Source organism: Elgaria multicarinata, chromosome 4 (assembly GCF_023053635.1).
Source record: "Elgaria multicarinata webbii isolate HBS135686 ecotype San Diego chromosome 4, rElgMul1.1.pri, whole genome shotgun sequence".
NCBI lineage: Eukaryota > Metazoa > Chordata > Lepidosauria > Squamata > Anguidae > Elgaria > Elgaria multicarinata.
Window position 1 is genome coordinate 70,525,048 of NC_086174.1, and position 16,688 is coordinate 70,541,735.

General features: G+C 42.0%; 1 protein-coding gene across 1 annotated transcript in view; it reads left to right on the plus strand.

Moving 5' to 3' along the window:
- The window catches only part of NOX3 (NADPH oxidase 3), a 37,611-nt gene that overhangs the window by 11,549 nt on the left and 9,374 nt on the right, over positions 1-16,688 (plus strand). Inside the window, exons 7-9 of the mRNA XM_063124524.1 lie at positions 128-257; positions 8,431-8,523; positions 13,122-13,375. Of these exons, the coding sequence (XP_062980594.1) occupies positions 128-257; positions 8,431-8,523; positions 13,122-13,375 (477 nt within the window). The remainder of the gene's footprint in view (positions 1-127; positions 258-8,430; positions 8,524-13,121; positions 13,376-16,688) is intronic.

Here is a 16,688-nt window from a genome sequence, read left to right on the forward strand (position 1 = left end):
AGTAGCCATTGATAGCCTCCTCCATGAATTTTGAGAAACGGTTTCTGACCAAATCAAAAGTGAATATGAAATGTAACAGACTGTTTAGGTTGAGCTCTAAATTTGTATCTTTGTTTTTCTGTTATAGTCAGCTTATCCGTGGTCAGACCACTCAGAGTCTGTTGCTGCACAATGTCACTTACTGCAAAGATCACTATTTGGAGTGGGAAACATCAGCTCAGTGTCCTCTGCCACAATTTTCTGGCAAGGATCCTGCGGTAAGAATGACCCTTGCATATTGATATTGTATCTTTAAGACCATTGCTCTGTTTAGAAGGTTGAAGGAAAACAACAGTGTCATCTACATGAAATGGACCTGTACAAAAATCCCAGATAATTTGTGAGGATTGGTTGATTGATTGATTACATTTCTATATCACCCAATTGTTGAGGCTCTCTGGGAAGTTCAGAGAGCAACATTTAACACCACAAAATACTATAACATAATAAAAATAACAACAGATCTTAAAACACAGTAGCACATTTAAAAAAGAAAACACCTGAAGGGCTAAAAGGCCTTGGGGATTAAGAAGGTGTTCACTTGATGCAAAAAAGAAACAATATAAGCACCAGATGAGCCTATCTGGGAAGTCATTCAATAACAGAAAAAGCCCTCTGCATTAGTAGCCATCTGCCTTATCTCATTTGATAGGGCCACATGTAAAATGGCCTCTAGGGATGATCTTAAGGTTCAGTCATATATACATGGAAAGAAACATTTAGGGTTTTAAAAGTTAATAGTATTTTGAATTGAGCCCAGAAATGGACTGGAAGCCAGTGCAAATCACAAAGCACTGATGCAATATGATCATATTGCATAGTTCCTATTAACAGTCTCGCTGCCCTGTTTTGGACTAGCTGAAGTTTCCAGATTGTTTTCAAAGGCAGCCCCACATATAGCACATTGCAGAACTCCAGTTGAGAGGTTACCAGAGCATGCGTTTGCCAACAGTGACTTCCAAACTGTTAGAAAATGTCATTATATGGTACAGAGCGAGTTTAAAATTCTTTGATTAGAATAAGTTTGGCTGACTGACCACGTGGTGCAAAGAGCACAATTTGATGCAGGGCCTTTTTTTTTTTAAGCAACAAGAAGAGAAAACTCAAAAGGTCTAACAGATTGGAGAGTTTGGTTTTTTAAACAAGATTGCAAATCCTCAGGGGGGTAATTAAGTAACCATCATTTATAATATGTCAAATGCCTGAGTGACAACTTCGTATTTCTGACATTTAAAACCAACTGATTAGGGGTGTGGAGGAAGAGAGTAGGAATAGTATTTTTTAAAACAAAAAACAAAAAACCCAAAAACACCTATGTTAAAATTCAAGGAGAAAAATAAGTCAATATCTTGTAGGGATTGCAGTAGCAGACTTGGATTAATCCCCACATAAAACTATAGTTTTCCTCTACCCTGCTAGCATATTAAGAAGCCAAAGAGTGCATCTCTACAAACTTCAGCTAAGTTACCGTGTCTCTATATAAAAATCAATACTGTGAATACAAACAATGAATATCTGCCAATATCATGCACCGAAACTAATGGGTCAACACTTTTCTGCACACCCAAAGGAATGTACCAAAAGTCTTGTTAAATTCAGATAATTTGCACATAGCCAAGCTGGACTTTCTTTTTTAAAATCCATAGGATTATGATGCTAGTAATTCAAATACCCAAAGAATGTATATATTTATTTCAATATAAACCCATATTTCAATCAGGGCAGATTACAGCTGTAGTTTTCAAACTGTTGGATGTGCCCTGCATGGAAGCCATGGGGCATTTGGAGAGGGGTGAAGTTCAAAGAGGGATAGGATCTTGACCCCTATGTTATCTTTTCTTTTCACCAATTAAAACCTGGGTAGATTGAACCCTCACGGATACACATGACATTGCAGGGAAGGAAGAGGGGAGTATTCCCACACCTTTACTCATCATCTCTAAATGAATGGGGAAGAAGGAAGTTCAGAAAGAACTGGTGTTTTGTTCTTATGTTTCCCTATGTTTGGCTTGAAGGCTATATCAGTCAGTATATCCTTCTCTATTCCTCTTCTAACACCATTGTGAGATTTCTGCTCCTTCTTCGTATCTTTGCACACTGCAGTATATTCATGCAAATGCATGCAACTCTGTAAACTCACTTGTAGAACAGACTGCTACTGCTCATTTGGGGAAGGTAGCATATATGTAGAAGATGGCAGCATGTGGGGTGAAACCTTTCAAGTTGGCCCACCAGCCTCTCGTCTAAAGTTCTGCCTTCTCCTCAGTCTAGCATCTTGCCCTCTCCTCTTGAGGCCTCCACTTTAACTTTTGGCAACAGCTTTCTAAAACCACTGCAGCACCTATCTCATTGTTTTCCCTGTCACTTCAAACACGTTCCTGAAGCAGACAGCCATCTAAGGAAGTCACTTTGAACTTCTGGAAGCCTCCTGAGCAGCTTAAAAGTCCTTGGAAAGATCTCAAATCACAGGGAAGCTGCTTGTTGAGTGCCTGAGAGTGTTACTATGTTGTTTTTTGGTTAAAGGGTAATTGAGAACATTTCTGTCTATAAATTCCATAGGAGGGACAGGGAAGGGCTTTGTACATATAGAATCATAGAATCATAGAATAGCAGAGTTGGAAGGGGCCTACAAGGCCATCGAGTCCAACCCCCTGCTCAATAGTGTCTAGCAGACTAGAAAACTTAAAAGGGGCAGACTCATTCACAGAAGCACTGCAGGTGACCGGACCAGCCTCGTGAAGTGACAGTACTGGGAACATGCTATCGTCCCCTGGACCAAAAGGCTCAGGGTGATCTTGATATAGGCACAAAGGTAGCCCTATGTACAGCTCATTGCAGAAATTGAGCCTCGAAGTTACCAGCGCGTGCACTACTTTTTGTGTTGTTATTTTTTCACTGCCAGTGTGATCTATCTATCTATCTATCTATCTATCTATCTATCTATCTATCTGTGATCTATCTATCTATATGAAACAGCCATGGCTCATAGATCTGACCAGGTTTCCCTCCTAATAATGCTTGTCTACCATTAGGGTAGTAAAGCTTGCATCTGCAGTCCCAATCATCAGCCCATCCAAGACCACTGAATGTCAACATTAATGAATTTGTCACCTTGGCAAAAGGCAAGTGCCCTGAATACAAGGAATGAAGCTTTGGTCACTCAACAGGGCCTGTCAAAGACTGTTCACTTCCAACAAAAAGATACTTTAAAGATAACGCTTTGTACAGCTGCTTGCTAAAGGATCAAAGGGGCATATTTGAAAGCCTTGGCTGAATTCTCAGGGAGGATATCAAATACTTTCAAAATTCCTCACCAGGGTTTTTATGTCCATGCAATACAAACAGAGAGAAGAAAGTCTCTTGCTTTTTCCTTTTCTTTAGCAAGTAATTAGGCCAAATGATTTACTTTTCAGCGGTGACATTTTACAACTAGCTCCACTGCAGTTCCTTAAGCCAAAGTGAATTTTTGACATGTGGTATTTCTATTTAGATGAGTTAAAGCCTGATCAACAATCCTGCCATGTTGAAGAATATAGATTCAAAAGAGCATATAGCCCTGGTACCTTCAAAGCAGGGATGGGGGGACTTTTTTTCTGATGCTGACAAGGGGCTAATGTACACCTACAGCCCTTTCGCAACAGAGGAGGGATAATTGCAAGGTTTCCTGCTTCCAGGATCATCCTTCACAGGGTACACGTGAGAGAGGTTTCCCGCAAATAAAGGGGAGCCATTGTGGGAGGATGTGTGCCCCATGACGGCTGTTCTGAATGGGTATCAGGAGAAGTGGGTATGGTGCACGGATAGGTATTTTTAATAACTTCTGAGAGATGTGCACCAGCACAGACATGTAGCAATGAAAGGGGGAATAGGCAAAGTGTCAAAAATGCACTGCTGCGCATAACCATTTTTAAAAAAAACAACACCACAGAAATTATCCACGCCAATGCCCACGCACACTCCCTTCACAATGGATTAGCTGTTTGCCGAGCCTGGAGCTCACGCTGAAGAGCTTCGTGAAGGGAGGGTCACAGCAGCCGTGGACTTTGGGATTGTAGTGAGAGAGCCGAAAAAGCCAGGACAAATCCAGTCAGCGATATTCTAGGAAAACTGAGTGGTCGTCCTGAGATCGCTGCAGGAGTGGGTGAACGTCATTTGGCCCAGCAGGGACGACTGCCATATTATTCTGTAATAAACAGCTGGTGTAGATAAGGCCAAGGTCTGGATCATCTCAGCAGAAACTTGTATGCCAGCAAGGGGCAAGGCCAGAGCCAATAGTGGGTAGAGTTATGGCTGTGGCTGTTACCTTTGTTTAGTATGCAATGGCAGGGTTATGTAGACAGATTTGCATACAGGCGTTCTGTATCTCCAACTTGTGCAGCTTTGTTGTTTGGGGACAGAGCACAATGGAGTAAATAATATCAATAAGGAGGTGAGGGTGTGTGGCCTGGAAAGAGTCTGGTGATAGATGCCATTCAGATAATAATTTTAAAATAGTTGATGTGGTTTGTTCATTATTATTTTTATTCAGACTAGAATAATCCTGTCCATCTCTATTGCATCCTATTATCCTTGGGCAGTATCCGGGGCCGGATCTACACTACTGCTTTAAAGCGCTTTATAACAGTTATAAAGGGCTTTTAAAGCGCTATGAAACTGTTATAAAGCGCTTTAAAGCAGTAGTGTAGATCCGGCAATGTCATTCTGCAAACTCACATAGCACTAGTGGAGCTCCACTGAATCTTTCTGTTGCTCACGTGGTTGCCCATTACACTTGCCCAACTGTTTGTGCAAGTGGAATGTGCAACCGGTTGCACAGCAGGTTGTACAAGAACTGCACTTGTGCAAATGTAACTTTAGTTGGATTCTCCTCCTGTGCAAAGTTCAGAACGGTGCAACCTAATTTGTGCTAATGGAATGACAGAGCTGGATACTGCCCCTTGTTTTTGTTCATAAATAAATTAAAAATCAACTTTAAATGGATATTGTCTGTTTTTGCTTGTATTCTATGCTTTTTATGGTTTTAAATTTTGTATATTTCTTTTTAATGTTCACTGTTTTTAACTTTTGTAAACCGCCCAGAGAGCTTTGGCTATGGGGCAGTATATAAATGTAAATCATCATCATCATCATCCAGCTCCTTTGGTTTAAATCCAAGTACTTTGGTTGCAGATTAGAGAAATTATCAAGAGCAACTATTTTCCATATACTTTGCTAATGAAAATAAGCCACCCAATGCTGTTTTTCAGATACTAAAATGAAAATGTGAATATGAATGCTTGCACTTCTAAAAAAATCCTGCATCTTACATTATATCTAATTATCTAAAGCTGCTCTACTTCAAGCTGAACAGAATTACCAGTTAATATATATAGCCAGCTAAGTAGCTTTGATCAATAGGATGATCAGTATCTATGTCCATGAAATGCAATTATCAGCTATAATACCTTGAGGTCTAAGCAACTTTATGTCATATATCTGCTAAGTATAATTATTGACAATAAAACAGCCTAATCAATTAAATAAAAATAGTTCATTTCAGCATAACATAACTTTTTGGGTCAATTTCTGGCCAATGCATTGTGCTAGGAAACTTTGATGATTGTACAGTGAGGGGAAAGAGGCTATTGCTTCTTAAAAGCGGAAGAATCCAAGCAGCGTCTGTGACAGAAAAAGGGAAGCAGCATTTTAATGGAGCATCAATATATTTACTTCGAGCCAAACATGACCCATGTGCAGAGACAAGATGCCCATGTCCCCTTCTGGAACTGCTTGCACAAAGAATGATGTGAATGGGGGATGAACCGCTTTCACCCCAAGGGCCAAATTCCATTTGGGAAGAGCTCTTGGAGGACGCATTCCAGTGGTGGACAGGGCCGAAGGTGAAAGGGGCAGGGTCAAATTTCCAAAAATACCATCTTAAATCTCTTACTGCCACTAACTAAGCCTTAGAAGAGGCATGTCAGCCTTTTGGAATGGGGAAAATAACTGCTCAAATGCCAATAAACCACCAAACAATTGCTGCTTGAGGGGGAAAGGTGGGGCCAGGGGAAGGGGGTCTAGCCATTTGGGGAACACTGGGGAACCCCCAGGGCTCACATGGTTATGGGCAAATTTCACTGGCCAATCCATGTGCCTCCCAAAACAGATTATTAGTATTTTCAAAGTTAACCATGCCCATCATCTGTTTGGTGAGGAAGTGCATATTCAAGCCACTGACAAACTGGCCTAAACATTCAATATTTGGGGGAAGCTGCCACTGTACCCCCAGCCACCTGCTCTGCCCCCTTTAAATATCCTCCCAGCCAGCAGTCAAAGCAGTAAGCTAGTGTGTACTGGCCCTTAAATGTTCCACATGGAATGACACTACATCGGGGCATTGTGCTTTCACAGATGTGAGGAGGAGATTAAAGTCTTCCACTTCTGGTTTTAAACAAAACAGTTCCTTATGAAGTCCAAAGTCAGGGAATTATGGTTTGTTTAAACTATAGTTAGTGAACAAACCAGGCTCATGAGTCATGGTTTGATCCTGGTTTGTTCTCACGAACTAGATTTTAAACAAACCACAGTTCCTAGAGTACAGACTTCAGAGGGGACCCCAGTTTGTTTAAAAACAACACTGAAAACATCGAACCTCCACATGCCAATGAAAGAGAAGGAGGGAAGTGCACACACATGACACTCATATAATCTCTTCCATGTAGCAGGAAATCATGGTTAAGTCTGAACCAGCCCTAGGCTTCGACCTGAGCCTTAGGGATTGAGCGTAATAGCATGGCTGGATTGGATCGAATGACCCAATCCAGCTAGCCTATTTAGCTATTTGATTAGTTGCATATTTTCAGCAGTTATGGAGCCACAAAAGCCTTAGTTGGCCAGTTAAGCCAGTTTGAACTTTTTTCAGTACCCTGCCCTTGCTGATAGAAAAACAGCACTGCAAGCCCCTTACTAGGGGTGTTTAAAAAGCCCGAGACACTTTGGATGAAAGCTAACAGATCATATGTGGTACCGTGTAATATGGAGGATAAAACAGAGAGGAGGAGGACTGTGTAAACTGCCTTGAGTTCCTTGCAAGAGGAAGAAAGGCAGAATATAAATGTAATGAATAAATAAATAAAGTCATAGAAACCTGTATACCATCCAATGGGATGGGAGTTTAACAGATTTCCCTCTCTTAGCAAAGGAGTTTTTTGTATAGTCTTGTCTAAGCATTCACCTAGGTCACAGCTAGACCTAAGGTTTACCCTGGGATCATCCAGGGTTCGCCCCTGCCTGAGCTCTGGATCCCCTGTGTGTCACCTAGATGAACAGGTTTTTTTTTTTTTTTTTTTTTTTTTTTGAATATTTTTATTATTAAAACAACAAACACAAATCAAAATCACTTAATACAAGATATTATCATACCTTACTATCATATATTCAATATTAACCTATTAAACATAATATAATAAACATAACAGTGCTCCCCCCACCTCGGGATCTCATTCTTGTTTCCAAAAACTCATAGTTTCATCTGTTGGTGGAACCCCCCTTCCTTTAGAAAATACAAACTCCAGGAACTTTTTCCATATACTCTCAAAATCATTCGTTTTTACTATGCCTCTTTGCATTTTTATATTACATGTCAATTTATCATTTATAGCAATGTCCCACACTTCTTTATACCATTCTTCAATACAATAATCTCCTGTAATTTTCCAATTCCTAGTTACTATCAACCTCGCAGCTGTCAGTAGGTTCGTTATCAATTCTTTCATTTCTTTATTACATTTAGGATCATCATGCAGTGAGAGTAATGCAATCCTTGGTGTAACTTCTACTTTAAATCCCACAATCTGTTCAATCTCATAAAACACCATCTTCCATAACTTTTGCACATGTATACAATCCCACCAAATATGTAAATACGTTCCCTTTTCTCCACAACCCCTCCAACAATCTGCTGAAAGCTGTTTATTAATCTTATTTAATCTAACCGGAGTTAAGTACCACCTCCATACAAGTTTATAATAATTCTCCTTTATTCTTACTGACATATTTCTCAACACTCTCTGTCTCCATAGTCCATCCCACCTCCCACCCCTTTATCCCTATGTTTTGTCCCTTATCTATTTCTTTTTGTTCAATTAATTCCTCAAATTTCGTCCTCTCTTTACATTCTCCATTTTCTCTTATCCAATTTTTAGTCCATTGTTCTAATTGAAAACTAGATGAACAGGTTTGACCCCTGGATGATCCAAGGATAAACCTTAGGTCTAGCTATGGCCTTAATAAAGATGAGGTGGAGATGAACTGGAATAACATCGTGCCTGCTGAGGATTCCATAAAATTTAAGTTATATATGTTTTCTTTTTTTAAAAAAATAAATAAATCTCTTTTTATGATTCCTAACAGGCTTGGAAATGGGTCTTAGGTCCTGTGATATTGTACATCTGTGAAAGAATTATTAGGTTCTGGAGGTTTCAGCAAAAGGTTATCATTACAAAGGTATGTTTATAGTATAAACATTATCATCTGTATTAAATCAAAATGTATGGTTATTTTGCTTCATCAGTAGAAAGTTCTGCATCCTGTTTTTCTCAATGTATTCCACATTCTGTTCGTTTTCATTATCATGTTCATTGGCATTTCAGTATTGCCTTGCTTTCATTTCTTTTAAAAAAATAAAAAAATAAATTTTCTGGCAACAACTGATATTGAATTACAGTGCATGCAACATAGCTTTTGAGGCCTGAGGATGTGGACAAGGTGCTTGGCCAAGTCTGGCTGACCACTCGTGTGCTTGACCCTTGCCTGTCATAGCCTATTACATCTAATAGGGAGGGGATGTCCAGCCATCTCCTCTTTGAGAAAGGAAGTGGAACTGGCCACTTTAGAGGAGGCAATTGTTAGGACACTCCTGAAAGAGCCTAAGTTGAACCCAGAAGATGTTAATAACTAATATTCCATTCCTGTGCAAGGTGCCTGAGTGGGTGGTTGCAGGACAACTCCATGCACATTTGAATGAAATGGATTATCAAGTTCCATTTCAATCAGGCTTCAGGCCTGGTTTTGGAACAGAAACAGCCTTAGTTGCTCTCTGGGATGACCTTTGATGGGAGAGGGACAGGGGGAATACAACCCTGTTGATTCCCTTCGAGCTCTCGGCAGCTTTTGATACCATCAAACATGGTATCCTTCTGGATAGGCTATTTGATCTGGGAGTTGGATGCCCGATTCCAGAAGGTGGTGCTGGGGGATTATTGCTCTGCTCCTTGGTAGTTTTGCCATGGGATGCTATAGGGCTCTATTTTATCCCCCATGCTGTTCAACATCTACCTGAAACCACTGGGGAAGTTATCCAGAGATATAAGAATGACAGCCAGCTCTATCTCTCCTTTTCATTCAACCTAGGTTACGCAGTGGCCATTCTGATCTACTGCTTATGTGTGGTAATGGACTGGATGATGGCCAATAAACTGAAACTCAATCCTGACAAGATGGAGATACTGTTAGTAGTGGTTTGGGAAGACTCGGTTACATGGAGCAGCTTTTACCAGCTTAGGCTGATATACAGTATCAGCTATGTCCCTATCTGGACAGAGTTAGCCTAGCTAAAATTATACAATCTCTGATAACCTCTTGTCTGGATTACTGCAGTGCATTATACATGAAGCCGTCTTTGAAAATGGTCTAGAAACTTCAGCCGGTCCAAAATAGGGTAGCGAGATTGTTAACTGGGAGTGGCCAACGTGATCATATTATGCCAGTACTTTTCCATTTGCACTGGCTGCCAGTCAATTCAAAGTGCCAGTATTAACATTTAAAGCCCCCATAAAGGTTGGGACCAGGTTGCCAGAAGGATTGTCTGCCCAAACCCTAAGAACAACTTTAGAGGTCTTTCTCTGAGGCCTTAGCTAGATGAGTGGTTATCCCGGGCTGATACCCGGGATTGCCCCAGTGCATCCAGATGACGCACAGGGGATCCCGGGCTCAGGCTCCCTTGCCCCGGGATAACGGGCATCACTTGTAGCCCAATATTTCCTGCAGACTCGGGCAAGACCGTGAGTGTGTGGCCCATTCCGCGGCTTCTCCCGCATTCGGCGATTACTCGCAAGGAGCCGGAGAAGCTGCACACAGTCCGCAGTGCTCCCCAGTAGCACTGTGCCCATCGGGGGCAGGGTGGGGGGAGTGGGGAAATCATTTTCTTTTAAAAAAAAACTTACCTTTTCTCGTTTGTGTGCTCCTGCGCACCCGGCCCTTTAATTTATTTAAAAAATGGCGGACGCGACAGGGCTTTCCTTTAGCCCGTTGTGTCTGACGTGAAGACTAGGGCAACAGCTCTCCTCCCACCCAGATTTCCAGGTAGGTCTAGCAAAGGCCTGAGAATTCCCTCCAAAGGAAGTGAGGTGGGTGCTTACTAAAAAGAGGACTTTTTCTGCTGTGGCACCCTGGTTGTGGAATGAACTTCCCAGAGAGGCTCATCTGGTGCCTACTTTGTGCTCTTTTCAGCTCCAGGTGAAGACCTTTTTAGTTTCTCAGGCATTTTAATTTTTTAATTTCTGTTTTAAATCTGGTATTGTATTTTAAATCTTTGCACTACACCTAGGTTACATTAGAATGTAAGCCTATGCGGCAGGGTCTTGCTATTTATTGTTTTACTCTGTACAGCACCATGTACATTGACGGTGCTATATAAATAAATAAATAAATAAATAAATAATAGGTTCTATTTGGTTATTATTTTTGCACTGTAGTTTTAAACTCTTAATTTTTATATTGTATTTTATCATCTTGTATTTTATGGTTTTAATTGTTGTGAACTGCCCAAAGAGCTTCAACTATTGGGTGGTATAGAAATGTAATAAATAAACAATCACATTACCACCGGAAAAATAGAGACTGGTTTGTGGACAGTAAAGAGTTATGAATCCTGTAGCAATTTTGTAGATGTTTGTACATTTAAAGTCAAATGGATCAGAAGATTCTGATTTGTGCAACAGGGTGGGTTTTCTAATTGGCTGGAGTAGCAGTTAATAGGTACAAGGATGATTCCAGAGTGCCTAAAACCTTTTTCTTCCATCAGTGGTATTACCTGAGGAAGGGGGCTAATATCTTCACAGGACCATACAGATTAATGGATGAATTCCAGATAGGGGATGAAGAACTCTAAGAGGGCCTTTAAGACCACAATCAGCATGGATTGGGGGGGGGGGGGTGCAACACAATTCCCAGAGTGCAGGACACGGAATAAGGGGCTCAAGTTACAGGAAGTCGGATTCCAGCTGGACATCAGGAAAAACTTCCTGACTGTTAGAGCAGTACGACAATGGAACCAGTTACCTAAGGAGGTTGTGGGCTCTCCCACACTACAGGCATTCAAGAGGCAGCTGGACAGCCATCTGTCAGGTATGCTTTAAGGTGGATTCCTGCATTGAGCAGGGGGTTGGACTCGATGACCTTATAGGTCCCTTCCAACTACTCTATTTTATGATTCTATGAATTTCCCCAAGGCTACTAGAGCGGAGAGAGAAAATATGCAATTTCCCCAGCGTTGTCGGCCACCGTTAAAACAACAGGGAAAAGGACAAAGGGTGCTTGCAGATAAGGGCGGGAGTGAGTTCCATCTAGACCTGTGCCTCCTTTGTCCTACAGCCAGTGATGGGGCGAAAATCTGCTGGGTGTGTCCATCAGGTCCCGGGAGGGCCGGGCACAGGGGTGTCTGCTTTCCTCGTGGGCCCAGGTGGATTTTCACCCCATTGCTAATTCCAAATGAATTGTTTTGCTCTTATAATCATGTCTGCACATCATTAGCATAATTCAACCCACTTAAAGGCAAATGTCATTCAAATGACAGCCAAGGTAGGTTTTCGGCAGCAGTGTCCAGTAAGGAAACTTGCTTGGTGGCCACTGCATCCCAAAAGAGTAGGGAGGGTATTCCTGCCCTTAACTTTTATCACTGGGAAGAGGTGGTGGAGATGGAGGATGGCACTGCAGCCAACACCATGGTTGCTGAGTAAATAGTTGCCCCATCTTGGGCACAAGCTGTTGACATCAGCTAGGATGATTATCCATTCAGCAACTCTGAACTTGGAAACTATTGGCTACAGCAACTCCCACATCCACCACTGGTTCCCAATGCCCAAAGGTAAGGGCAGGAATTAATCTCTTTCATTTAACAGCACACATCATATACCAGCAGTTTAATTTAGTGAACTTCCTCACTGGCCATTCTTGCGTTTGTGCCACTTTAATAACTATGACTGTGTTTGCTCATAATGACAATGCAGAATACAGGTTAAGTATAGATTGAGTATAGGTTGTTGTTGAATTGTGGGTTGTCATTATGTGTGAGCCCTGCACTGTGATTTAATTATGGGTTGTTAACCATGAACAACCCAGAATTCACAACCCAACAACAAACCATGGATTCTCTTCCTGGGTTGTTCATGGTTAACAACCCATAGTTATACAATAGTTCTCATATAACAACAATCCACTATTCAATAACAAACCACAATTAAGTGACAACCCAATCTCTGGGTTGTTATTACATGTGAACCAGCCTTCTGTTACACACATTTTAATTGGTCTCCAAAATATATGTATGGCTCAAGTGCGGAATACATAGGCTGAAGGGATCCTATGAAGAACCCCTTGTAAATTTTAAGAATATAAGAAGATCCCTGCTGGATCATATAGGGTCCATCTAGTTCAGCATTCTGTTCCTACAGTGGCCAACCAGATGCCTCAGAAAAGCCTACAAGCAGGACATGAGTGCAATAGTACCTTCCCACTTGTGTTCCCAACTGATATTTAGAGGCCTAATGCCTCTGTCACTGGAGGTAGCATACAGCTATCATGAGTAGTAGGTAGCCATTGCTAGCCTTATCCGCCTTTAGAAAAAATTATAATGCAATCCTATACATGTATACTTTGAAGTAAGCCCTATTGACTTCAATGGGACTTACTCTTAGGTAAGTGTGTCTCTGGAAGCATCTCTAGCTCGCATGGGCACCTGTTTTAGTATTCCCTGCTGATGAACAGAAGAAATATAATGTGCTGGTTATATTTGTAATATAGTGTGTCATTTGACTGTGGCTTAGGTGGTGTCTCATTCCTCTGGCGTTTTGGAGCTTCACCTGAAGAAGCATGGCTTTAAGATGGAGGCTGGTCAGTATATCTTTCTTCAGTGCCCTGCTGTGTCACAACTGGAGTGGCACCCTTTCACTCTCACTTCAGCCCCTGAAGATGACTTTTTCAGTGTACACATAAGGTCAGTTGGGGACTGGACAGAAGCCCTTTTCAAGGCCTTTGGAACAGAGGAAAAAGCCTTTCAGGATCCCTGGAAGCTGCCAAGGTTCGATAACTAATTGCAGTGTTGGAAACTTGTCATTTTGTTTTTTATAACTCAGCGTTTGTGACACTTTTTGGCATATCAAAAGAGGTATCAATTATAATTATAGATGTAGTAAAATGCACAGTCTTACTGGCAGGAAAAAAAAATCTTATCATAATGTTTTCCATCAGAAAGACTACTTAAATTATGTTACATAGAAAAGTTTTTAAATATAATTTGACATGGACATGATCCAGCCAAAACTCAGCACGTTCAAGCCCTTTGGCTTTCAAGGACAAAGTTAAGCAACTGTTTAACGCTGCCACCAGTGTTGCAGTGGTGTCCGGGCTCACCAGGTTGGAGTGCCAGGACTTTTTGAATAGCAGGAACCCAGACTTCATCTGCCAGCTCCCTGAGGCTTCCCTGTTTAGCTCCAGTTTTCACAATAGGTGGGGAGAAATGGATTGTCCCAGCAATGATATATTGTTCTGAGCTACCCCTGTTGCAATGCAAAATATCTTGCGGTAGCTTGGTCTTGAATGGGCAATTAAGACTCATTAGGTAGGTTTACCAAAGATCTGCTCCTGGTGGAGATGAAAACTGCCAGAACCAGTTTGTTGACATGGATCAACCCAGCCACCTGCATTTTTTGGATTCTCCTTGAGGGTGTGGCAATGGGGATGGTCAGGATGAACACCTGCATTTCAAAATTTACCATGACACCACAGGGCAAGGCCAAACCAAAACATTTTGATGCCTGAGGCAAAGGACAAAATGGTGTCCATCCTCTCACTGAACTGGTGGTTGGCTCTTACTTCGACACTGGCAATGGGATAGCATTGACCACTGCACCTGAGTGTAGCAGGCTAAGTTAGGGGCACAGGACAGGCCATGTGACAGCCAGAGCTCTGTCTGTTCCCAATCCCTCAACATCTGCTGTCTGAAGCACCTGTGTTTCTCTGCCTAATGATAGGGCTGGCCCTTTCTAAACTCCTTGCAGTGCTTGATTTATAGGGGAAGGGGTGGGATTTTAATGAAATGCCATCTAGTCCAGCATTCTGTTCACACAGTGGCCAGCCAGCTGCCTGTGGGAAAACCATAAACAGGACATGAGTGAAATAGCATCCTCCCACTAATGTTCCCCATCAATTGGTTTGCATAGCTATAGTGCCACTGATACTGGAGGTAGCATATAGCCATCAAGACTAGAAGCCATTGAAAGCCTTCTCCTCCCTCTTCATGCCCCCTAATAGACATAAAATCATGGCCACAATTTAACAGAACCTCTGGGACAAGGGGGTGCTGGATATTAACCATGCACTCATAACACACCTGGTTTTACGCATCTTCTTGTAAAGTGCATATCACTGGAACATGTTTTGCCAACTGACACAAGATCCCTGACATAGCTATTCATATACCCCCACCAGTCTGAACTGGTGTGCAAACTAGAGAAAGTCAATGGCTTAAAGGGCATTGAAATGTGCAAACCTTAAGTGTAGGTAAGGGGCTGTAGCTTAGGTGCAGAGTACGTTTTGCATCCGGAAGGTACCACGTCCACTCCCTAGCATCTCCCATTTAAAAGCCTCAAGTGATGTGAAAGACCCCTGCCTGAGAGCCACAGAGTAACCAAGACTGGACTAAATGGATAAATAATCTGACATGGTAGAAGGCACCTTCCTATGCCTAGTCAGCTATCCTTTTTCCTGGATTCTCCTAATAGCATTAAAATGTATTAAATCCAAATCCTGTATTTTAAGTCGTGTAAGTTTGCGTTAGTAAATCACTTTTAATCCAGTGAATCAGAGACTGGAGGCATGTTTAGACCTACCTGCGGAGGGGGAGGATCTCACGATATGGTGATCGCAAGATCCTCCCCCTCAGTCTACACGCGGTGTGCGGCGACGGTGTCCTGCCATTTTTTAATCGAAACTGAGTGCAGGAGCACTCCAGCGCAAAAGGAATTAAAACAAAAAACAAAAAAACACACCCCACAGCCTCTCCTGCTCCCCCCACCCCTACTCGTGAGGAGCCAGGACGAAAATGGGACACCCGGCCACACTGGACGCCCGACCTCTGAGAGGAATTTTATCAGGGGGTACAAAGTTTCTTTTGGTCCCCTTCCCTTCTCCACTAGTCATTCTGTTTTTATCCGCTATGGTTTTATGCCAGGTCAAAAAGGGTATGGAAGACGAGAGGGCGTGGAGTGGAGCACTCTGTTAATTTTCTGCGTTTAAGGCCTTATGCTCTTATACTCCCTCCACAATAAACAAAAATAAGTAAAAAATAAAATAAAAGAGGATCAGAGATAAGAAAGCACATTTGATTTGAACATCATTGTTTATGCTACAATACAGGTAAGGAGAAAGCATTCACATTGAAACATCCTTTTATACTGCAATGCAGATCAGATCATCAGAAGATATACGTATTAATAAAAAAATGTAGATAAACTTACTATTTACTCTAAAGAGCTGGGGGCAATACATAAGCATTTGTAAATTGATACACACTGGAGCAAAGCATCCCAACATCACATATACACTGATGGGCCTGTGGTGACTTCTCTATGAGGAAAGGTTATCAAATCTGGGACTAGCCACTGCTGCATATCATATTCTCCATCCTGTCCTCATGGTTTATCTGCTTTGGGAGAATGAGAATTTCACTTGCAATTTCTGTGTCCTTAGGGAGGATGTGACATTAAGGCTTGTGAACCTTATCTCCCAATTTCTCTGCTTTTTGGTGATTGGTTGGAAACTGTCGAGTCTTAACGTTGTTTTTGTAAACCATAGAGTTTTTTGTCTTAATGAATAATATGGATCATAATTTCTATGAATTACGATATATAAAACTATGTAGGCTTACACAAAACATGAATGCTAGTCTTCACACAATATATGCAAACATTTTCTGAGATCCCAGGAAATTTCAGGCTCCCCTCCTTTGGGGCCCCCTTTTTGACCCTGGGCCCAGGTATGATGTACCCCCTGCACCCCCCTCTCATGGGCCCTGTCCCATCTCGGGATCATCCCAGATCTGTGGGAAGAACCGGGATTAAAGTGTAGGGCCATATCCCAAGGAAAGGGAGGGGTCATCCCTCCCTGATTCTGGGACGATCCCGGGATGATCCCCGGGATATCGCCCCGTCTAGACATGCCCTGGGTCTTCAAACATCCTATCAGAAAGAAATACAGTTGAAGATTGAAGGATGGAGTTAGAGAAATATCCTGCTTGAGTTGTGCTCTAGTCACATGCAAGGCAGGCCCTACCATTAGACAGAGAGAGGCGCCGATGCTAGGAGGAAGGGAGCAGTGGTGAGGTGTTGGAGGAC